Here is a 25314-nt window from a genome sequence, read left to right on the forward strand (position 1 = left end):
ACCTACGTTGATTTCGCGGAGATTTAAAGCGTTTCTTTTAAATTCGGGGATTTTCGTTTCAGACCCAATGCGCTTCTCTAAGGATCACGGATTGCAACCAACTTCTGCGCGAGGCCTCCAGAGAAGCAATATTACGCGACGACGTGTGCACCGCCCAATGTGGCTTCGTTCTGGCATCCACGGAAGCTACCTCGAGACTTCAGCAGTTCACCACGCCGACCAGCTTCCCCGGTTTCGTGACGCACAGGAACAGTTTAAGAAGCGTGCCGACGCCGGTCTCCTTCAACGGCTTCAAGCTGCCCGATCTCTCGCAGTTCGTAGGCTGAGCAACAGGGATAAACAGAGACACGCCGACAAAGACTTTTCTTTATACAACTCGTTGCTTAATTAACTATTGTAACATGCAAGAGACACACTGTCTTCCTTCAAGAGACTGTACAACGACAGTAACGTTTCACTATGACGGGCTCTGCATTCATCCACGATAATTGGACAGACAGATGTTAGAGGTGTCTGTGCTGGTGCCCCTTACGTATTACCTTTGAACGTTATCTGCGAGGAAAGGTCGAGAGTAATCGCAAACGCAAAAGTTACACCGGAGTGTACAGAGATATAAACGTATCCGTGATTCGCCAATTCGAGGTAAAACGGAATCGTATCGGTGACGATATCGTATATTGTCATGCAACGAATACCTCTGATATTTCTTTTTGTTATGTTTTTTTTTTTTTAGTGCTACTACTGTATAGATTGTAAGAAGTATTTAATTTACGAAAGAAGACGTACTCTCGAATGTGGTCAGTACACGACGCGTCTATGTATAAGAGCAGTCATTGCCAGTTTGAAGGAAAAATTGTACAGTGATCTCGTAGTACATAATTGCGGTGTGAAAACAATAAGGACTCCAAATAAATCGTCACGGCATTAACGGTGATGCCGTGGCGCTGCTAGGAAGGGGGATATTAAAATGTGAATATCGTCACGGGGCGGATGAGTGATATATGTGTTTTAAGGAGTTGCGCTGGGAATCGTACCAGGCAAATCGTGTTTTTTTTTTATACTTGTATAGTAATTATTGCGCGAAATAACAGATACAAAACAGAGAAATTTTCATAATGAATTGTCTTTCTTTCTGTCATTACACCTTTATCTAATTTTGTAGTATAATAATGTGACATGTATAACGTTAATAAATGTTAATGTTTCTTTTTTTTTTCTTCTTTACAATAAATAGCGAACGGCGTCCCACACTTCCATCACCTAGCAGGTCTACAGCGAAGTTTGGTCCGCTCATCTTTTAGTATTCTCCGGAACACCGCGGTTAACAGGCCGAACAGGTGGAGCTTGTTTCTCAGAGATCCAATGATGCGTGTATATATACAAAGTATTTTGCCAGCCGCCGCCTAGCGAAATGAAATTTCGACTCAAGTCACCACAGAGATTCCTTCTTCTCGCTGCCTTGCTCTCACTTCTACCCACGAACCGTCCCGCTCTTCAATGTCAAAAATACTTTACACTATTCATGAGCTGTCACATTCTTAACTGGCAGGAACTTCTTGTTTATTGTTAAGCACGGCGGCAGTGTCTTGCAATGCGGACGACTGCTCTATACATCGCCAGAGGCCGTAAGTTTTGCCGACAGTCGTTTGCCATAATCTCAAGGTGCCGTCCTCCGAGCCGCTTGCATATAGCTCGCCGTCCGGTGAAAAGTGCACGCTGTGTATTGGACCGAAATGCCCCTTGAACGATTCTGAAAGTAGTTTCGAACGTTTACAAGCACTCTGTAATTAAAGGAAAATATACTCCTTCCGCGTTGGTTTTTATATCATACAAGGACTCACCGATTTCTGTGCCCGTGCTGTAGTCGAACTTGTACATTTTCAAGTCCTCCCCTCCGCATACAAAAATACTGCAATCTGGATGCAAGCTAGCACTATTCATCTGCGTCGGTACAGTATACTCGCGTAATTTCGTCAAACTACGCAGACGGTAAGCTACATTACTCATACATCGAACTAACTGAGCGTTAATCAAAGGTGCTCTTTCATTGTGCAGCTTGGCGCGAACATATGGAACTTATTGAAATGCAAGGAGGTATTCCCTGGTGAGCCGAGGTCGACTTAAGGACGACTATCAGGGATTTACAAATTCATGGTCGGGATGTTAATTCGTTCCTCTTAACAGACGCATACTAAGAACGTCAGGTACAGTCGAATATCATGAATCCTTTTCAGTACAGTAGAGCGTCAATTATCCGAACCTCAATTAAGGGGGGTTTGCGCCTTGTTGGGCCGAAAATAGGTAATTCTTTGTGAATTTTTTCTACAAAAACGGTTCGACAAATTAATTTGAGGTTCGGCAGGCTGTTTTATTGTTTCTTGAACTATTGTTCTGAATTTTTGTGTGACAGTGAAAATAAAAACAGGGCAGATACAAAAAGAGCGTTGAAAAAATAGTCGGGTGGTCCTGGCGTTGACGAAAAATACTGTAAGGTTTATCCGAAACACAAAAAAGAAAAGAGGTTCTTAATCTATATGAATGTGGCTATCGGTGGTAGTAGATGCATTAAGAAAAATAACAAAATGTTAAATTGGCAGCCTTTTGAAGAAGATGAAGCGCCCTGATTTGAGTCTGAGAAAAGTTTTGCTGCAAAATCCAGAAAACTTCAAATAAAGAAGGAACGGTAACAGATACGGCAATAAATCTATTACCACCGATAACCACATTCATATAGATTAAGAATCTAATTTCTTCTTTGTGTTTCGGATAAACCTTACAATACTTTTCGTCAACGCCAGGACCACCCGATTATTTTTCAACGCTCTTTTTGTATCTGCCATGTTTTTTTTTTCACTGTCACACAAAAATTCAGACTACTAGTTGAAGATACAATAAAACAGCCTGCCAAACCTCAAATTAATTTGTCGAACCGTTTTTGTGAAAAAAATTCACAAAGAATTACCTATTTTTCGGCACAACCTCCCGTTAACCGAACCAGTGCTGCATCATCGCTATCCCTACCACTTCTTCGAACCAGTATAGTGGTACCGATCGATTCATTGACTTTTGCGTAATATAAATCAATGCAGTAGTACTCTTGTATTTAATAAGTAATTTTAGGTGTAATTCCTATAGTTATAAACTGTGTAAAGTATATGAATGCCTCATTCTCCGAACTGTTCGATTATCCGAGCAATTCGAATTTCCGAACCACCTCGGTCCCAAGCAGTTCGGATAATTGACGCTCTACTGTATCGTATTATTTCGTTAGTAGTTCTGAAATTAGAAATAAATATTTGAACTTACTCTTTACTGTTCCAGAAGGTAACTATATTGGAATGAGTAGTCGTGATGATAGTTCCATCTTTCGATACCTCCATGGAATTTGGAATCGTTGGGAAATCTAGCCTGTTTACCTCTTGACCGTTAATTATATCCCAGACTCTCAGTGTTTTATCGTCAGCGCAAGTAATTAACTGAGTGTCGTTATTAAAGAATGTAACATGTCTGATTCCGTTCTTGTGACCTGAGAAAACCTGTTGGCATCATTCGTTAAATAAAATGTTACTTTGATATTAAAATATCGAAACGCAGATGCGAATCCATACCTGCGGCGCTGCCTCTGGTTTGTTGAGATCAAAAATCCGTACGAGCTTCTCTGTAGAGCCGGTACACAAGTAATTGGAGTTAGTGCTGAAGTTCACAGACTTCACTATGTGTTTGTGTTGAAACGATTGTATTTCTTCTCCTTTAATGGCGTCCCAGACTTTGGCATTAAAGTCAGCAGCGCCTGACGCAGCTCTTGTAGCGTCGGGGTTCAAAGCTACACCCCATACCGCTCCTTTGTGGCCTACAAATGTTCCAATCCAGTCTCCAGTGTCTCCTTGGCGTAACATAGGCTTCCCATCTAAACATGTATTAAATTCCCCTTTACTTCACAAATCGTTACAACTTTTATTCAATTCTAACGGTTCTAACACTTAGGAAGCAATTGTTCTGGATAGATCACTGATCATTTCATGTCCCAACTTCCTTGACAATAATTATTACTTATTTGGTGCCAGTTTTGTAAAATATTAGGCATATTTAAAGTGACCAGACGTCCCGCATTGAAAGGGTTCCGCAAAGTGTCCCGGATCGAACGTGTAACCTTTTACATTTTCGCAGTGGCATAAAGTTACTGTTTCCTCCACTTTTTGTGTTGTGAAAAAATAAATATTTTAATTTCGTTTCAATGTATCACTTTATAATCACAAGTATGTATTTTTAACCCTTTGTGGTCGCACGGGGTGTATTGTACCCCAAGAATAATTGCCGAGTTAAAATGTTGTGCCTTTACGACTTCCAAAGGGGATTTATCACAAGAAAAAAAATAAAAAATTGCTTTTTTTCCCACAACCGTGGAAAATCACTCATTTTCAACTACAAATTTTATCGTATCAAAATTTAGATTTCTAGAAAAAGACTATTAGACCATGATTGTATAAGTATTACAAATGTACAGTTATCACTGAAAAGTTAAAAGATTCAAAAATACGAAAATGGTAACTCAAAAAATGACGCTGGTGTATAGTGGACCCCGTGTGACCACCTTGTGATTATAAGAAGGTGTGACCACGAAGGGTTAAATATATCGTAAATGCTTTAATACACTACGGAAAAGATCTCCTCACAGATCTGTTAACCCTTTTTTTTTGCTTACTTGCTTGCTTGTCCTGCATTGCAACAGAAAATATCTGGTCACTTTAGGCATATTGTACCATATTTTTTATCATTTTCGAAGAATGGAGCTGTCATTTGGCAATAATATAGCTTGAAAAAACGAAATAAGAAACGAACTGAAACTACTCATAATTCTACTTTCGATTATTTCGGAAAAATGTACATTGTCAAATATTTTATAGAATATCATTAAGCCTCTACATAAGCTGCTCCTAATTTCATTAAAATCCAAGGTCTACCTACCATAGAATCTCTGTTAATTTAATATATTTCAACAAAATAAATTAGGGGGCAACTTCGTCTAATTAAGACACTATACAGGGTGTTTAAAAAAACATGAAGTGATCGAAAAGTATAATATATTTTTCCCAGTGGAAAAAGTAAGCATAAAACACGGAATAAAATCCTTTGTTTCTGAAATAATCAATTTTGAAATGTCATAGAACACATTTCCCAACAAAGCATACATTAATACTATTTCGTTGATTTGCTCTGTTAAATAGCAATCTGTCAACAACACTACAAAACGAGACACGCGAACGTCTGCATAGTGTAGCCTAAATCTACAATTCTTCGAGCACCTGAATAGCTTCTCCTTTTAATTACTATTACCGAAACAATGTTTTGGAGCATAAGATTGTCATTTCCATACTTGGCGTAGAAACACGACGAATATTTGTAACGCGAGCCCCAGTGCGGGATATATTGCGCGCGTATTCCACGCGCATTCAAATTCAGTTACTTCGAAAGCCATGGCCACACTGTGCTTCGTTTCACATTCTCGAATTACATTGTTTGAAAAATGAATCGCCTCGTGTCAGGCAGCATCGCGTACTTCAGTGCAGCCAGTGGATACGACAATGTAGGAACGTACAGCCACGAATTTTAATTCGTTTTAAATGCATCATGAAAATAGCCCAACGCCAAACGAAATGTACCGCGAGAACAAAGGAATTGTACGGGGAAATCCGTAACATCGCGAGCATGCGGTGTCTAACCTCGAAACCCGTGGCTCGCGAAACCTTGGTGCCCCGAAGGAACTGGGCCAAGGAGATCAAGAACTGAACGCGTCGATCGTGACAGAAGAAAAATTGTCCGACGCGGACCGGCGGCGAGCTATCCCGTACGGCTGGGAAATCGGACATTCAGCTACCTTTGCACGCAGAAATTAGGTAGTATCCAGAATCCGTAACATCGGAGAATGCAAGATGCACCACAGGCCTGGTGTGCCCGCTACACGTCAGCGGGGTCTGCCTCAAACTCGCCATAGTGCCCGGTCCCTGCCGTGAACGATGGAATTTCCTCCCTTTTCCGCGATGCCCCTACACCCGGTAGGGCGTGACAAAGAAGGTGTGCTCGCGAATTTCCCTCGCTCGCCCGTCGCGAATCGGTTATTACGCTCTCGGCTACCGACACGTCCCTCTTCCAGCGAACCGTCACCATCTACGTACGACGCGACACTGAACGTCGTGAACGTAGCGGGCGCACTAGACTGTAGGCCAAGTTCAGACAGGAAGAACGTTATGGCGGCCTCGGGAACTTTTCAACTCTCTCGTAAGCCGTTTCGAGGACAAAACGCGCGAGCGTTGTTTATTCCTGTTCTTCCTTTAAAAGACAGCCAGAAGATTGCCACTCGGCGACGGTTTACCGTACAAGGCAATCGATTTATACTGCAACGCGAACTTGGCGAGCAGCGCCATCTGCTACGCCGAAACTACTGTTTGAAAATTGATGATTGCCTGGCAATGCTAGGTTAATTAACAAGGCAGGCAGAATATAGGGTATCGTTAAATGAAGAATGGATGAATGGATGTGCAGAAGGTAATGTATTTAGATTAAGAGGACTTTTGGAATTCTTTTTCCAAACTCTTTGCTAACCTTTGTTTCCTTACTATGATATTCGATGAATTTAGAAGAAATGATGATTTCAATAGAAATTGAAAAAGTGTATTAATTGTGGTATTGAGGAACAATGTTACGCGATTTGCTGGATAATTTTGGTTTCATTGATTCTGTTATTGTGGAGGAATGGTAGTTACAGGATACATAGAGATAGTGTCTAAATGAACTTGCATCTTTGTCCTTGACTCTCTCCCTTTTCTCCCCTCTCTCACTCTGTCTCCCTCTGAAATTCGTGGTTTGTTTTCGTAGTGACTATATCCATCTCTGTCTGTCTACCTATCGGTTTCGCTTCTCGGCCGTGAGTTTTAACCGATCTCGTTCCTTTCGAATAACCTTAAAGCCTGTTCTGAGAAATGTAAACTTGTGCATCGTGCAGAGACTGGCAAGCAGCAGGATATGCGAAATAATGTGATAAAAGTAGGTCGAATTAGAGAACAAAGAGACGGCTATGAAGGTGAATACAAAAAGTTACGTTTAATAGGTTCGAAGTACTTTGAACTTACTATTACTTTTCTGAATTGTTTGGCTTTTAAAAGATTAACGTATTGAATATTTTCCTTTCAACACTGCGAAATATTTTGCTACTATAAATAATTAATAAGAGGAAATAAGAAGAGAATGATTAATAAGAGGAATTCATTTTATAATTATTTCTTTTGGTATACTACGCTTTTACAAATTCATATTATTTTTCTGTTAGAATACACACTGCTTATGGTTATTGTGCGGAATAGGTGTTTCGCAATCTATGGAGAAAGAGTGACCGAAAAATAGCCTCTTTTCGTCCGACGATTTTGGAACTGAATTTTCCGCGAATCGATACCTTATATGATGAGACAAAAATCACACGAAATTTTCAAGTTGAGGTGACAATTTCTGAGATATGGGAGGTGAAAAGTGAAAATTCGTTAACGCGTCAGCCAATACACTTCGACGTACGGACTTTTTATTATTATTATTATTATTAACGGGAAACCCTTTAGTGTACAGAGATACAAAATTATTACCATTACTACATACTTTTATGTCAGTCCGATAATTTAAAACATTATTTCCAGGGGTTTTGCTGACTGCTAACAACGAATTTGAACTTAGATTTTCAAAATTCACGAAAAAAAAAATAAAAATCAAGAAATATAAACGTCTGTGTAGTGGGTGTTTTTTTTAATATATCGCCCACAATGTTGAATCGGCCATTGTGAATTTTGAAAATCTAAGTTCAAATGCGTTGTTAGCAGTCAGTAAAACTCAAAATGGCCGATTCAATATGGTGGACGATATATTTAAAAAAAAAAACACCCACTACACGAACATTTATATTTCTTGATTTTGATTTCTTTTTAGTGAATTTTGAAAATCTAAGTTCAGATTCGTTGTTAGCAGTCAGCAAAAGCCCTGCAAATAATTGGTTAAATTATCAGACTGACATAGAAGTTCGTACATCGAAGCGTATGGATTGACGCGTTAACGAATATTCACTTTGACCTCCCATATCTCAGAAACTAATTGTCACCTCAACTTGAAAATTTGTTGAGATTGATGTCTCATCATAAGGTATCATTTGGCACAAAATTCAGTTCCAAAATCGTGGGATCAAAAAGAGGCTAAAAAAGGCCTCATTTTTGGATCACTGTTTATGTGAGTTGCGTCTATAATAAGTAGAAAACGTTACGGATGCATGAATAATTAACGTTGAAAACTCTAAATAAAAAATAGGTCAGTATAAGCGTGCCTACTTTTACTTGTGTAAAAGAGACACTAACACGAGCCGAAATAGCTCAGTTGGGAGAGCGTTAGACTGAAGATCTAAATGTCCCCGGTTCAATCCCGGGTTTCGGCAATAGAAAGGGGTTCTCTTTTTTTCCCTCAAATTTTTGTACCATTTCAAAGCATACATTCATCATCCATAGAATTTTGTTTTACAGTGGAATAATTATTAAAAATATGCATATTGAAATTTATTATTATCAAATCCTACTAACACCTTTGGATGTTATACAAAATACAAGCTTCTTAATTTAGTGTTTAAAGTTTTTAACCATATATTTATAAGTGCAATGCAATTAATGAAATGTTCGTCATTTGCTAAAATGTTGTAGAAGCTGCCTAATGCTGTTTCCCGCAAATTTATAAAAACTAGAAATATTTTATTTTTCCCAATCGTATATATATATGTTTTCCATATACGGCCGCGTTTGCTGTTAAAAAAATATTGCGTTTTAAAACCGACGGGTTACTCCGTTGAGTGCATCTGACAGCCACGATTATTCTCATGCGGGTAAACATTAAACCACAGCAAACGTTTTTCCGACGAGGAGCAATTCTTTCTGAAATTACGATGCATGAATGGTACACGAACGAACCGAACATTCCATGCAGCATTTCCTTGCAGTGTCAATAATGGAAAAGAGATGCAAACATTTATCTTTCATTCAATATTCATTCCCGACCATAAAAAATTAACATTTCCTATTCTTAATTGCAATTGTATATTAATTTATTTAAAGTTCTGCTTCCCATTTTATTCAGTATTCTAAATTTTTATCAGAAAGAAATTTGGTTTAAATAAAATTTTTACTTATGTCTATCATCGGACAATTACGCTGAAAGTAATAAAATTAATACTATAATTAATAACATCAGGAATCAAACGTCTGTGACGTAATTTTTGTTTAATAGTTTTGCTCCATTTCATTGCTTTCTCTTATGGGATTTTTAACCCCCAATGGGAGTGTCGATTGTAAAAGTATTATACAAGTCGGGCTTCGTGACCACCACAATGATTTTATAAAAAAAGAATGATCATGTGGAAACAATTCGGTCAATGTTGGCGACATGAAAATTTTTTAAACGTTGGGAGCAGTATTTTTACTCGCGCATCTCTTTTTTTTATATAAAAAAAAAACATTTCGTAAGCTAAAATAACGCGTCAGAAACTTCTGTGCCTCCGAACAATTTAATTTTCGAATGAAAAGGGGTAGTTTTGCGTAGGCCGCGCTTTCAGAGCCATCAACTTTTTAATTAAATCCATTGAGGAGAACGTAGCTCTTGAAAGATGAATGAAATCCCCAATGCCGCCTTGCAACGTGTGTATTCTTTATCTGGACGTAAGAAATGAACATTGGATGTACAATCATTAATTTTAGAAGTTTTGTACCCATTTATTGCTAGAAATCAGTTTAGGCACGTGATAAATGGAAAGGATGATAAGAACCAATGTGCAAGAATATTGTTGCACTGTTACGCATATTTATTAGATAATTTGTCGGTGCGAAAGGTTAACTGCTTTCACTTTTATATTAACTGTGTTTGTATGTTTATTGATACAATAATTAAGATTTTTTTAACAGGAGCATCGAATGGAAAGAAAACGTAAATATGAATTTATTACTTGCTCGGCCTGAAAGAAGCTGCCTTTGATGTTCACCAGATAACAATAAATTGAGGGATCGATGGTAATGTACTTTATTAATGTTTGATAATCAACCGAAATCGATTGTATACATGCTTCGCTGAAATGTGTATGGTTGTGACACACTTTTATTTAGGAGATATTATTTTGTTGGTTTAGTAGACAAAATATTGTTATTTTACATAATTACATAATTCTGTTAGTACATTTGTACCTTTTTGCTTAAGTACTTCTGTTTCCATTCGAGTTTAAAGAAATATGACAATTTTTTAAGTTTAAAACTATTATTATTATTATTATTATTATTTATTTATAAACGGAAAAAAACCCATAGAAATACAAAATAGAGATTACAATGACTTAAATCCGACAGTTCTGATAATAAAGCTACGGAAGTGTGCACGCATTGCGTTTAACGAACATGCGAATAGGTCACAGTTTTCCAGGAATTCGTTCGCACTGAATATGGCTCTATTCAGTGCGTCTACCGCCCAATAATTATACAACGGCAACCTGGAATCGAAAAGGGGTCGCCTCCGCAAAATTGTTACTGATTATAACTTTCTAAACGCTTTTACTGGTTATTCTTTACATTTACCAGGAACCTGCGATCGAACGTGTTCGATATTTAAGGAACTCTAAATACCGTAAAGGTTTTTAAAAAGCAGGTCACTGCATCCATCATTTTGGAATAAATTGTTCCTATACAGAAATCATTAATTTGCAGAGTATAGAGTCAGCTTATCGACTTGAACAAAATAGAACTGATGGTTCACACTACGATATTGCTTCAAATGCAACTATTATCATTATTATTACATTCCATTAAAATATGTATTATGAGCCGTTTATTTTGAAAGTGGCCTAAGTCCATTTGTCAATTTTTTTATTGTTGACTGTAGTAACATGTAAAACTTGAAATTAGTATTAAAAATTTATATATAAAATTTTTTTAAATATAAATGGACTTAGGTCACTTTCAAAATAAACAGCTCATTTCTAAATACTCAGATTTATTTCTTAACTAAACTAAGCAGGGTAAAACTAAAAATTCTTCAAATTTGAAAGCTCTAGCATAGAAGCCTTTACAATGAAAATCGTCACGGGGCTTTTGTTAATATTCATAAACGTGCAGGCTTAATATTCTTAAAAATGCCCAAAGTATCTTTCTGTTTCAATATTTCAGTTAAAAATACAGGATCCCACTTACACCATTATTAATAAACAAGCATACTCGCCCCCCCCCCCCCGAGAGTTCAATTTATTGCACGGTGAAAACTTTAATTGCTGATTAATTACACCAGAGAAAAGTTAAATCGCAGTTTCTTGAATTCTTTATCCCTTCACGCCCCTTTGATCCGTTATTAAATTCACTCTCTAATGTATCTTTAACGCGTTACCGAAATCCACAACAAATCGAAGACGTGTATTGATTCCCAAAGGTAAACTAAAACCAACCATTCCATAAAAAACAAAAATACGAGATCGCTAAATTCATTCGCCCGTTCGACGACCACGCGAGCCTGTTGCACTATACTGTATTGGCTATAGCGTTCATGTGTCGCCTTTTCTCTCGCATGCGCCGTGCGCTCACACGCACGCGCGCCCGCGCGCACACACACGTTTTGGCACCGTTGCCAGTCGAACACGCGCGTTACACGACGGGAGGGGGGGGGGGGGGGCTGACTGTGGAAGTAAAAGAACGCCGAATGTGAGAATTTCGCCGCGACAAGATCCTGCGGAGTCTGTTCCCGAGATATCCGCGGATCCCGGACGCGAAAAACAGGGAAAGGCACTTTTTAAATCCGACCAAAAAATCGCAGAACGTCGACTGCGGTTAGCGATGGGCATTCGCGCGCGGTGATTCGCGGGCGGCCGCGCTTGCGCACGACCCTTGCCGCGCGGGGTGCGTGGTGGGACTCGGCGCACCGTGCTCAGTCGGTTCAAGGCGCTCTCGGAGGGAAGATGTTGGCCGCGGTTGCTCGCCGGCGACGAAACGTCAAACGAAGTTCGAGGTTCAATTGACACTGCCGTGTGGCGGCTAGCACACCGCTGTCAGGCTGAGAACAAAGTGACTGGCGTTGTTGTCTGTGAAAAGTCAGGGCTCGCGTTGAACGGACTCTCGGTCGCGGATGTTTACGCGGTGAGCATCGGTGCACGGACAGAAGCCAGAGGGCACCTTTCCCGCAGTCGCGATCGTGCAACATTCGCACGTGCGTCTCCGGCACGATCGTAAATCGATTCGGTGGTTCGCCTGCCAACGGGACTGATCGCCAGGCGCAGGCTAAGTGAACAAAAAAATGAGAACTACATCGTTGCTCGCGCTCGTTGCCTGTCTGCAGTGTCACGTCATCGGTACGCGTGCTGGTAAGCCTGCACGGTTCTTTCCCCTTCCCCCGATTTGCCATTTTAAAACGCCGTAACGGCTGTCGCCGAGTGACGAAGCGTCGCGATCTTTCACGCGGAACTGGCCGTACCACCATGTCTGGTGTTGCCATCGCGCGGTTAGGGGATACAAAATTCATATTCTTGTATCGTTTCGGAGACGCGGTGTGTCCGGATTTGAAACTTCTCTTTCAGTGATTTGCTGTGTTCCATTTTTCCAGTCGAGCCATTTGACTGGGATTAATTTGGAGATACTAGATGACGTTAAATAATGTTTAGGCGATTCTGATTGTTCGTATGGCGGACGGGTAATTCTTAGGAGTTCGTTGAATCGCTCGTGTTCTCATTAAGTTCGTGGTAGAAAGGGCAGAACGTTATAGCGAATTGGTCTTGGCACTGGATTATAACGAGTTAAGAATTGTTTTTCTGTTTAGGGGGAAATTGAAAATTGCTTTTGGAAAGAATGGAATGTTGAACTTGGGGTTATGTTATGGTATTATATTACAATACTGTTGCATAATATATTATAATATTATATGGTGTTAATGTATTGTGTTATTTACGATAATATACTATAGAATGTAGTATTGTATAACAGTCGTGCTGGAATTATATTTTTCTGCTATTAATCCTTTATTTAGCGAAAACAATCTTTTATGAGAATTTGTATTACTAATAATTTATTGCCAGACTTCACATGAATTTTGATTAGTAATCCTCGTGAAAATATAATAATTTGTAAAGAAAATACTCTTCGGAAAGTCAACACAGATTCCTAGTTCAGGAATTTTTATTCTTAATCTGCGTGCGTAGCTCTTTGCCGAAGCAGAGCATATTAAAAGATATACATACACGAGATATGTAGTGCCAGATATGATTGATCCGTACCACTGAAGTGCCAGAGGGATATAAATATGAAAGCAAGGAAAGGCGGATGGCCTATGATCAGATGCAATCTATAACCATTTGTAGTCAGAAATATATTTCCCTGTGATTTGCAATTTGCGAAGCAATTTCACTACTTAATTGCAACTCGCCTCGTTGTTATCCAATTTTAACAGTTCAACTCAAATCTGATGGTTAGAAGTATTGGAAAATGACGGATGTACAAAGTTTTCTTTATTTATTGAACTTCTATTAAAACGCAAACAAAATTCTTTGTACAGTTGCATTCATGTTTGTTAGTGAATTTCATATCAATTTTGATATTCAAAGACTACTTTCACAAGAAAATTCTTAAAATTATTCAAATGAAGACAAAATATTAACGACATACGTTTATTGTTATAAAAAATTCTTATAATCCTACAGTCGCTAGTTCATAGAAGGCTTTCAACGTTAAACAATGTTTCATCGATTTTCCTTTCGTAAACATACAGTTTTTCGTATTTTCAGCATTTACACAATTATAATCGATCACATATGATGGTCCCCAATATTGCAGTAACTTTTAGTAAATTCCACCATCGTCCTATTCGTTAAAATTGTGCTAGAGGTCCTTTTACCTACTTTTGTCGCCAAAACTCTAAAATTGAAACCGTTTTCAGAAATATTCTGCGAGTTGTATCCCGTCGCGTTTAGGATCAGCGAAGCTCGGTATCAACCTCTTCTCAGATGGTGGTGTCGGCTCAAGTAGTAGTTACATATCGGGACCGGGATCATTTTTCCGTTTCGCGTGTCATAGCCAGTGAAATCCACGCGGCGCTCGCGGCCGTCTGCGCATCACAGATAAGGTGCTTAGTTCGTTGGTACAATGAATTTCCACTTGTAACACGAACATTCCTCTCCCTGAATAAGCGATCTACGATTAGACCTGGAGGAAACTCGTCAGGAAAAATACTCTTTCGCTTCTTCCGGGACCATTCTTCTCTGACACGCGCGTTAGAATTGCTTATATCTTTCGTGCGTACAAAGCTACAGTTACTCGCAGAAGTTTATCAACGTTAAAATTAGATTTTCCAATTCTAATTCATGTTGTTAAAAAGCGCGATTGCTGTACTTCTAGCGAGTATCGTTTAGAGAGAAAATGCTCCAACAAACTTTGGCCGAAGAATTAATTAATAAAATAAAACTAGATTAGACCGAGCTTATTGGCTTAAAATTGATCAAATAAAACTAGATTAGTCTGAGCATATTGGCTTAAAATTGATAAAATAAGAGTGTAAGCATATTCGAAGAAATATCGATTTATTGTAATTCAGTATATAAAATATAAACTTTTTAATATAGAGTTGCTAATTCAGTCCTACTGCCACACAATCTCCGCCCTACACTCTCCACAGTTTACTCAAGCAAAGTGGTGCACAAAATCCAAACTATCAACACTTAAACTTAAGGGGACTAGGCCGTTGAAAAATCGATTCTTTTTTATTGCATTTTCCGAAAGTGCTATCTATTCCGAATAAATTCCGCTTGGTTTATATTAAAATTCGCAAAATTGTTGATTTGGCAGCTAAAAAGGTAAAAAAAGAATGGAAAACCCCCTTAAGGGTACTAGGCAGTCGTTTTTGTCAAAAATAAAGCATTTCTTTTTCCATTAGTTACAAAGAAATAAATCGAAGCTGAGACTTGTTCTTTAACACAAATGTTTATTAACGTCTTCTATTATTTTTGGCAAAAGAAACATGCTTCTTAAAGCTTATCTCTTTGTAATTAATGGAAAAAGAAATTAGTACCTTTAAGGGGACTAGGCAGTCGAAAAATCTATTTTTATAGCATTTTGCAAAAGTACTATCTTTTTCAATAAAATGCCGCTTGGTTTATAGTAAAATTTGCAAAATTGTAGATTTGGAGCTAAAACCGTCAAGCGGCAACCTATAGCATCGTCTTTGCCCAAAAAGTTTAAACGGGTTTTTCTCGAATATTTTTCTCTCTTCATTTTTTCCTGATTGCGAACGAATTGAGGTTCAAATCTACTTGGAAAAAATTACAGGATATGTAAACATGTACCATTTTTTCGTAAACCTCTAATATGGTACGTAAAAATTCCAGATTTTCATAAAAAATTAGTATATTAATGAAACGAAATCATTTTTGTTTTTTTCATTTGAGATAATCTGGTTCCGAATGGCAGTGCTCACCGCAAAACCAAATTTTTAAAAATGCTTCTTGGATGTCGGTTGTTACTTTATTATAAACGTAAATATCTTTCTACGAAAAAATTACCAAATGTTCTTTAAATGTTGCTCTTTTAAGCGCAAGAAGTTTTTTAAAAATATACGCATCCGCTTCTTAAAAAAAAAATCACAAACATTTACCTCTGTTCGGCCGCCTGACTAGATATAACCCCTTAACGGAACCACCCACACACCTCCACTAAAATCCCCTGTATCTACCAAACATCTCAATATCCCCAAGACCCCAAAACTCTCCATTAACATCTTACCCAGTACACTGTGATGAATCTCCAGCAACCCCCTCGCATAAGCATTCGTCTCTCGACCTCGGTGTCGTTTGTAAGCTACAATCAACTTGACGAAACGCCCCGTTCCTTCCCTGCCCAGCGGTGGAACTCTACCACGAGGCAGCCTGCTGATCCCCAGTCAAAGCACGGAGCGCCAAGGTTTCGCGAAGTACATACCTAAAATCCCATTTAAAAATCCCCCGACTTTAAGTTCGTTTCCCTTCCCGAAGCTCGGTCGCACGAGCCGCTCGGGGCGTTCGCGGGCGCGTGCTCCATAGTCTTTGGGAAGGGCAATGTCGCGGCACACCGTGGATCGAAAATTTAGCCTGCCCGCGAAGTTTTACACGGCTGCGTTACACCGTTCGAATGGTCCACGGCAAGAGCATTTCACTTGGTATGAAATCGCGCGGTACATCCGCTTCGAGCGTGGTGAAGTTGATTGTAACAGCTAGTGAGTTGGGGATGCCACCACCCCCCGCCCTTGGTCTCTTCCACTGTGACAGGCTGCAGCCTTTAAGGAGCATCGTTGCGCCTGTCGGTGTTGCGCTGGCTGTGTCCATCCTCTGAAAGGCTTGTTTCAATCCCCTCGACTTGGAAGAGCGGAGGGAACGGAGTCGAGTAATTTCGAGGGAAATTTTTGCAGCTGAAATAATGCCCCCCTCCGGCACAACTTCCAGGGACAACCTGCTTTTTTGTATGTTTCTACCTTCGTTTTTTTTTCTTCTTCCCTTTCTGGCCGACGGGGATTCACGAGTGCCATTGCGCGACACTCGGCCGTAGACCGGGCTGGTGTCGTTTGAAAGAAACCTTCCGCAGGTGTAGTGTTTGTTGCGGAAGTATAATTTTTGGGAGGTTATTGCTGAAATTCCGGATGGTGGTTGGTCCGCGTTAAAGTATTCCCTTCCCTTTCAAGGTCCCTTCGGGTTTCCTTCAGAGTGCTGTGGGGTATTTGATTCTCATTCTTGAAGCAGTTTACGCATTTCAAATGTCTGGTTCTACTGACTGCGCAGTGAAAGATGAAACGACTGTTTGAGGAAGGGAGTTCGCTTTGGATGTTGTGCTGCAGGTATTTCAGAAAGCAGTTATATTTCGTTCTTTGGCTACTCAAACGAAGTTACGTTAGTTTAGATTCCATTTGTAACTTTGAAGTTACCTATCCCTTTGTGATTCTTTTGCAATTTAGCATATGTATTCATTGCTCGTTCCGCTGTTCTCAACGATGGTATGCAGCATCTCGCACAAAACCGTATGTTCCGTTCTTAGACAGAATTTGGTATCTGGCGCCTTGAAGGAAGTGTTTATTTCAAGGCGCCAGTATTCTCAAGCAAGGCGCAAGACTTTCCAAAGCGAGGCGCCAGTTTTCCGGGCGTGCAAGGGGATTTCAAAGGCCTCGTTGTACTCGGGCGACAAGGAGCTGTAGGGCCCGATGACGGATCAGAGGTCCTCGTTCTCCATCCAGTTTGTATGTATTTTCTCAAGTTTTCGCTTACTATATATTACAGAGGAAGGACCAAAGTATATTTTGGCATATTTGTTATTAAGGAATTAATTCAAATAAAAAATGAAAATATTTGAAAACAGAATATCGTATCAACTAGCTTCGCAGTGGGGTAAATTGATACATTTTGCCTACGTCCGAAGAACATTTTTTCATTCATTTTTCATTCAAACCACGATTTCAGAATACATTCTTTTTAACTTTGTAATTTTGCTGTTAAAGTACAGTGTTTTAAGAATCAAACCAAATTTATGAAATATCTGAAAATCTTTATTGAAGTTCTTTAAAAAATTGTAACAAAAACTCGAACAGTCTTCATATTTTCGCAACTAGCGCCTCTGTGGTAAATTTTACCCAGTAGCGCCTCCCGCCGATTTGATGGTACTTGAAAATGCAAGGGTTTAGTTCGACAGAAACCGACTTGCAAGACTTCCCTCCAGTTACCTTGTTGAGGGGAAGTCTTCTCTCACCGAACACCTCGGCTGACACCTTAACCCTCAGAGACCACACTGGGTTACGATAACCCAGTCCGCCCGGAAAACACCTGACATTTCTGAATGGTAAAGTGTAGGCAGTTAGGGCTTTGGGGGGAAAAGTTTGGTGCCTCTTCTACAAATCCCCCAACACCCCCCTTCCTATAGGATGGCGAAATGGTATTAGCGTAAATTTCAATGTTTATCTTTCAAGCGGAGCGATGAATATCTCTTCGTTATCTCTTGAAAGGCGTCTCCGAGTGTCTCAGAGGACTCGAGCACGGCAGGCGGGGAACGTCGATCGAGGTGAAATTGAAAGGAACCGCGAGGAATTTCCTCTTTGAGATTCGCCTCTAATCGCCCTGAAGTGAATCTTAATTTCCCAAGAATATATTGTCTGACGTCTCGTGTAACACGAACACGATGTTATTGCGCGTTGCCTTGCGGGGGATCCTCGCTCGGAGGATGTTGGCGAGGCCTTGATTAAATTTCTTCATTATCTTGATTTCCCGAGTGCGCGGACAGCCGGCGGTTTCAAGGCCAAGATTCACGGTTGCCCGTCCTGCTGCGAACCATCCAGTCAATTAGTCTTCCTTAAGGGGCCGTTGAAATTTCAGTGCAGGTATCTTTTCTACTTCTACTTTGCTGGCGGGCGTATTGCCTGTGGGGAAGTACGGCGTTTATTTAGAGTATTGCAGTTGGATAGATTCTTATCATTGGTTAAAAAATTGTCAGGATACAGTATTGTCTCTGCTTAACACATGATTCTCAGTGATGAGACCAAGGGGATATGTACTTTTGAAACAGTCTTTTCACTACCTAAGTTTCATTCCGTAAAGCGTCGTTCTCATTAGTCAAGTTCCTTGACCTCGAGCTCGTGTTTAGTAGAGTCAGTTGCCTTCAAGTTACTTTTAAGATTACTCGAAGCAGGTAGATATCTAAAATGGCGTCAAAGGAGGAGGTGTTTGCTGAATTATGCGTAATAAGGAACGAAATTACGAATGAGCTATTAAAAATATTAAGCATCTCTCATAAGAAGTAAATGTGTACTCGTACAAGATTTCGACGCGTTCGAGTAACATTTTGCTGTGTTACTCTTTCAAGAGGTTACATATTATCTATTACTATCACCACCTTCTGTTCTGATAGTGAAGAACGAATGGGGATTTGTTAAATATGCAATGCAACAAATATAAACTTATCTGTATGTATCACATCAAACGTAACGAGACTTTTAAGTGGAAATATCGATGCTAAGTCAGACGACACATAACACTTCAAGTAGTGATGGTTGGATTATACTTGCAAGCATTATTCTGCTTCCCCAGAGTGCTCGCATAGAATCCCCTTATATGTGGCCTCAGTTCTAATTATAACACGAACTCTACATACAAAATTTGAGTGAAACAAGGGGCCCAAATTTTTCTCACACTAATTCCAAATCATCTCCACCAAGCTTCTAATCTGGAGGAATATTAAATCCCAGGAAATGTATAAAAAAAACACTTTTTCTTAACAATAAAAACAGTTTTGTGCGGCTCTAGTATCCCTCGATCCTACAGGTACTTCATATTCGTTGAACTCTGTACTCGATTCTCTCAACTCAGAACTCCCCCACGACTCCATTTACGACTGTCCCAATCTTTCCATTCTCAATCGCGCTACACTTTTCAGGATCTGCCTAAGACGTTCGTCATGTGCCACTTAACCCTTAACTGGTATCCTGGGGTCGCTCGTGACCCCAAGCACCCAAAGTTCGATGTACAATTTTCGGTTGTCTAAGTTGGTAAACTGAATTTCTAATTAATTTTATAATAATAGTTTAACTTTCTACGCTTCTATTATTTTCTACATTACCTAAGAAGAAAATATTCATAGTGGTTGCTCTAGTGTCGACTTTACAAATTTCTGCGCCCTTTTTTATTTCGGGTCTGCCACGACCCCAGTATACCAGTCACGTTTGCCAAAAACAGTATACCAGTTAAGGGTTAAATCTAAACTTGTGACTCAAGCGAATCGCAGGGTCCACAGGAAAGTCAAGCTCACGGCGTACCTACAAAAATTTCTCCCATCGTCGAACCTCGACTTGAACCTTTAGGCGCTCTGAGACGCGAGAAGTTGGCAGTGACAGAGCCGCGGGATACTTCACCACACGTTAGTGGGCCGCGACCGAGAAACTCCGAGGAGAGCGGAGCGCTATATAAAACGCGACCAAGTATCAGAACTGCGGTAGCCAGCTGCCGACCTTCGCCGGTTATTAGCGCGAATTTAAATGTCCTTCTGGCAAAGCGAAGTGGAGAAATCTCTCGTTATCTTTGAAAGCCGTTTCGCCGGCGCAAGAGGCCCGAGGAGGTTACCTTGCCGAGTAGTAAGAGGACGTGGAAACGCGCGGGGCGGTTCGAGATATAAAGTGAAATTGAAAGGAGACCCCGAGGAGCGTTCCTCTTCTTCCTCTCCCGCGCCCCTCCCCTGTCTTCCTGCGCCTTGATCCCTGGCTGTAAGTACGCCTGCTGGATGCAAGGCCCGTGCAAAGCCCCGGGCTTTGCCCGTGTTATTTAAGCAGTGGTAGAATCGTACGTACGGCCAGACGCGCCACGGCTCCAGCCATCCCTTATCCTTTGCCTGTGCTCCTTCGCCTTTCTGCTCCGGTCTGTCCCGATCCTCGACGCCGGTAACCCGCAACGAGTATTTTTGACATTGACGGATACTGTTAAGACTTCTCGAATGCTTCCGAGTGTTAGCGTCGTGGAACGATCGTTGGGGGCTATGGGCGTTCTCGAGGGACGCCTGGGCGGTGAAAGCCGTCTGGGATTTTTCGGCGACGGGAGGAGTTGAGGATGTGGGTATCGATTCGTTAGAAAAGACGTTTCAAGGTTCAACATGGTTTGGGTAATAGTGAGCGTTCTTAACCCTTCGTTCACGCACCTCTTCTTTCGATCAACTTCGACATACCTGGGTGGCTCACACCCGGAACAATTTTTGAACGACTGCTATTCTCATCTGAAGAATCAAATCGTTATGAAAAAAAATCAAGGGTGAATTTCAAGGTCTCTAGAATGTATTCCAATAGTTTTTTTTATTGAAATTTCATCAGAGTTCTTGTAAAAAAATCTAGATTACCATGTGTCGAGAAAACACGAAGAAAATCTTTAAAAAATTGTAACTTTTACAAAATTTAATATTACAAGCTAAAAATCTACAGAGTTATTGTTCAGATATAATGTTTTGAGAGAAAAAATAGTTTGTAAGTTGGCGTTGGAAAAAAGGTATTTATTTTGAATATAGAAGGTACAGAGCGTCAAAATCAGCTTATGGGTGGCTCACACCCAGAGTGGCAACGAAGGGTTAATGTTCTTGTTCTTTATGATCATGCGGTGGTAACTGGCGGTGTTTTGTACGTCAATAGAGGGATCTATTAAAAGTTGTATTACAATGGATTGCAAGATTCGTGCGCTTCTACGCGATTTTTAATGACGGTCAATGTTTCTGTTCACAATCCCTGCAAGTTTCTTAGCTTTCGCGCTCTACGTCTATACCATCAATATTCGTTTTACTATTAGATTATATATAGTACTAGCTCAAGGGCACTAGGCAGTCGTTTTTTCGAGAGTGGAGCATTTCTTTTTCAATTAGTTACAAATAAATAAATTGAAGCTGAGACTTCTTCTTTGGCACAATGTTTATTAACATCATAAGCAAAAAAATATGTTTGTTTAGCCAAAAATATGTATTATATAAAGATCAACATATTATACCTGGATGAATTTGTATTTTTATTGGCTATACGTCATTCCATTTAAAAAAACGTCGATGACCTTGAAATCTCGGAAAGTATGACCTTGAGAAAAAAATCTTCATCACAATAATTGCCTCTCTGAAGCAAACATTTTTCTCCTTCAAACATTTTCTCGAATCATTAAAAACAATTGAGATATTTTAGATTTAAATATTAGGTGACTCACTTTGTATGTATTCGATTATATTGGATTATACATATACTGAACATTTTCTATTTACGTTATTGTATTGTATACACATAGTATCCAGTAATAGGCTGCCTCTCTCTAAAATTCGGAATTATTAAGTTCCTCAGCTTTTGGAGCTTACAGAGACAGCCTATCTCCCTCCCATATCCATTCTTGCAGTGTTGCTAATATCTTGATAATTAACAAGAGCACAGTAAAAGAAAAATCCAATTAGTACCTTCTTGAATGAAATTTATAAATAGTGATGGCAAATATCTGAAGTAGAATTCTATAAATTCTATAAATTCTACTGAATATATTTAACCTTTCATACTTCAAACTTACGCTACTACTTTTCAATTAAATGCTGCACATTCTGTATCTTAATCCCCGCTAATTATTCTATTTCACAATACGAAAATCTAACGTCAGAGGTGATACAGATTTCAGCGACCCGTTTCAGCGCCGAGTCACGAACGGGTTCGCAGAAAATTACCGGAAATTGTGAAGCAGCGAGATCTGACTACCTGGATCCGTGCAGCACGTTACGATTTTCTCTGCTGGTCGTAAACTTATGAAACAAGCCCCTAGAGTATCTCTCCGAATGTCACTGCTACCAGTGTATAGCGCCGTTACTTTTGCCATTACGATGTCTTGCCATACTCCTCTCTTTTGGGGTCTCGTAGCTGCACGAACTCGTACCTCGTTTAAACCCTTTACAACTCTGGTATCTCAGGTCCTGGGAATCCTGACGTTAAAGTTTCCAGCACGGTTGCTCTAAAATAGCTGAGGTAGCAAAAATTTACTTTAAATTCGTAAAGAGCAGTAGTTGCGTCGCGCCGTACAAAAGATTCATAGGGGAGAGGTGGGATGAAAGGGACATTTTTGTTTAAAAGGACCCTCCGGTCAAACCCCGTAAAAAATATTATGATTTTTTTACAAGAGATTATAACATATCCTAAAAAATATTCCTGGCATTTATCGATTAGAAAGGTCAGTTATCTGACTATAATAGTACACGGTCTATATTAAGTTTCTCTTTAAATTTACCTGTCTTACTTTTTTCTTTTTAAAAAAATGCATTTGTCCATTTCATAAATTGGTTGTGTTGATTGGGACATGGATGTTTATGAATTGGACAGTGCAATAAAACAAGGTAATGTATGTCTTTAATTCGTACTTACAAAGCTGGCCATCTGATACATAGTAAGACCATTTCATCCACCATAACGAATAGCACAACCCTTGATAAATGTGTGCAGCATTTTTGGCAACAGTTTCGAAGAATACTTTGATACGAATAATAGTCCTCGCGGTACCCGAGAAAAGCTATCGCGCGCTGTATTTTACGCCACATTTTACGTGCTCGTTAGTTCTAATGGGGCACGATTTTGACTTGCTGAGCTTGATAACGCGAAATTCTTTGCTCTCTTCGCTCGCCGTTTGGTTCTCGCCTCGGTGCGCTTTGTTCCAGCTTAGCTGCCAGCCAGATGCGTGGCCGCTTTTTATTACCGCGAGGATAAATCGTTAGCTTCCTTTGTGGACTCCCTGCGTCGATAAAGAATACACGAGGAGCAGTTTCTGTTCTGTGTACCAGGGCAAACTAAAGCTGGAGCGATTGTTTCCGAAGAAACACTGTAGCATTTATCGTTTCTGTTTCGAATGGAGAAGCTTTATGATCCTCTTTTATTGTTCCTTGTTTCCCCCATTCCCGTTTGCAGCTCACCTCGTAATGGAGTCTTATGGTACATAGTGGAGTGAAAATATTTTTCGCTCGAGAATTTTGTGCGTTGATTCTGAAATAAAAATATGACTTGATTATGTGCGTTTCTACATGATTAAACCTATTTACTTTTAGTTATAAATTGTGCCTCCATAATTGAAGAATAAAGTTGCGATGGTGTATACGATATTAATTTGGAATTGCACGAGGGACCTTCGGCAACTTCGGATTTCAAGGGATTTTGGAATAGGGGAGGGGTAGAAAACCGAAATAAGGTTCCAAGCATATTTTAAAAATTTCCCGCCATACCCCTATCAAAGGAGATAATTAGGTGACATGGTTTCTGTGGGACATTCCATATATCAAACAGGTATATCCCAAGTACAGTACTCCTTCTCTATAAGCTCAACTTGCCTTCTAAGGGAGACCGGGGCGAAGTGACGCGAAAAAAGTTTGAGGTCGAATAAAATTTTTTTAATTTAAACATTACTATTGATAAATGATGAATAGCAGTACTTAAAATAAACTTATAGTATATTAAAATTCAACTTGAAAAGAAAATGCCAAAAAGACCACTTTACCACATAAATTTAAAGTATATTAAAATTCAACTTGAAAAGAAAATGCCAAAAAGACCACTTTACCACATAAATTTAAAGTATATTAAAATTCAACTTGAAAAGAAAATGCCAAAACGACCACTTTACCCCATAAACGGGGTAAAGTGAGCTGAAATAAAATACGAGTTTTAATTAAGGATATAGGTAATTATTAACCCCTTGCGCCGGGATGACGCGTGTAGCACGTCAGTTTCTGTTTTTTTTTTAACCGTGGTTGTCAAAAACTGTGGCAGATTTTTTATTTTTTTGAGGGTAGATTCTGTTCCATCACGCCGCGTGGTTTCCCAGCTAGATGACAGGTTAGGTTATTGCGCACATCACTCGCGCATCTTTTCTTTGCAGCTCAGTTTACCCCGGTCACTTTGCCCCGAATGTGTACTCAGCGGAAAATTAATTATTTAATAATGTTAGAATTAATGTTTTCTCAAACGCGTGTACATGTATGTTTATAAGCTTGTTATAAACACGCAGAAAAAATTTGGAGTTGAAATAACAAATTTAAGACTCATTTATCCAAAAAGCTAAATTGAAAAGAAAACCAATTGGAAGTCTCTGAAACTTCATTTTTAATTTTTTAAATGAACTTCCATCTCTCTATCTGAATGTGCATAATTATCATTGTGGTATCACACACATTTATTACGTCACCAAAATTTCTAAATATATTCTATTGTTAAAGAATAAATTAAGAAAGCTCATTTTTCCCCGAGGTTCACTTTGCCCCGGCCTCCGCTATACTATAACCTTATCCCCATCAATTCTAGTACTCACCCAAACCAAGCAAGCTGTTGTTTAGCCAAAAATCGAGAGTGAAAGGAAATCTCCCTCAGAACCGTGTCCCCTACGTGTTACATGCCCGCCACTTGCGTCAACGACGCACACGCAGCGAGCCCGTGCTCTATTTTCATGCATATAATCATACAACCCCTATTTCCACGTTTGAGACGAATCCAGCCTTAATCCACTCGTCCCTGGACTGCCATGCGCTTCGTTCGGCAATCATTTGTCTCCTAGGGTCGTGTCCACCACAACCACTTCATCCTCCCAGCGGGGTAGCTTCCCCGATGCACGTGCATCGAGCAGGTTGGTCACGGCGAAACCAGGGTATATACAGTCTTTGACGGGATAAATGGCGCGGTGTATAACGGTAATTTAATGGTCGAGAAGGCAACCGAACTGAGGAGGGGGAGGCCATTCATCTTTCGGCTGGT

The 25314-nt window shown here is 39.7% G+C and overlaps 3 protein-coding genes and 1 non-coding gene across 4 annotated transcripts in view; 3 read left to right on the forward strand and 1 right to left on the reverse strand.

Moving 5' to 3' along the window:
- LOC143368320 (uncharacterized) overlaps positions 1-1211 on the forward strand; it is a 47546-nt gene extending 46335 nt beyond the window's left edge. The window contains exon 7 of the mRNA XM_076810900.1: positions 63-1211. Within this exon, the coding sequence (XP_076667015.1) occupies positions 63-326 (264 nt within the window). The 3' untranslated portion in view covers positions 327-1211. The remainder of the gene's footprint in view (positions 1-62) is intronic.
- Positions 1104-6209, reverse strand: Wmd (serine-threonine kinase receptor-associated protein wmd). Its single transcript, XM_076811354.1, has 5 exons — positions 5876-6209; positions 3609-3907; positions 3307-3536; positions 1842-1978; positions 1104-1750 (listed from the first exon to the last, which is right to left on the reverse strand). Exons 1-5 carry the CDS (start codon positions 5988-5990, stop codon positions 1539-1541), a joined length of 993 nt encoding a protein of 330 aa, XP_076667469.1. The 5' UTR covers positions 5991-6209; the 3' UTR covers positions 1104-1538.
- Positions 6210-8391: 2182 nt separating this feature from the next.
- Trnaf-gaa (transfer RNA phenylalanine (anticodon GAA)) lies at positions 8392-8464 on the forward strand. The gene has a single exon. It is a non-coding gene; the product is annotated as a tRNA-Phe (tRNA).
- A 3523-nt stretch (positions 8465-11987) lies between these two features.
- Positions 11988-25314, forward strand: part of LOC143368574 (uncharacterized) — a 121050-nt gene continuing 107723 nt past the window's right edge. The window contains exon 1 of the mRNA XM_076811439.1: positions 11988-12403. Within this exon, the coding sequence (XP_076667554.1) occupies positions 12337-12403 (67 nt within the window). The 5' untranslated portion in view covers positions 11988-12336. The remainder of the gene's footprint in view (positions 12404-25314) is intronic.

The sequence above is a fragment of the Andrena cerasifolii genome, chromosome 1 (assembly GCF_050908995.1).
Source record: "Andrena cerasifolii isolate SP2316 chromosome 1, iyAndCera1_principal, whole genome shotgun sequence".
NCBI lineage: Eukaryota > Metazoa > Arthropoda > Insecta > Hymenoptera > Andrenidae > Andrena > Andrena cerasifolii.

Bases quoted from the DNA above. Each gene is read 5' to 3' on its own strand.
- Wmd (XM_076811354.1), bottom strand. From the start codon at position 5,990: ATGGCGAGTTTGAGGCAGACCCCGCTGACGTGTAGCGGGCACACCAGG. The intron at 3,908-5,875 runs GTAGCTGAATGT...ATACATGTTTAG, and splicing joins CCTAATTTCTGCGTGCAAAG to ATGGGAAGCCTATGTTACGC. The intron at 3,537-3,608 runs GTATGGATTCGC...TGATGCCAACAG, and splicing joins AACCAGAGGCAGCGCCGCAG to GTTTTCTCAGGTCACAAGAA.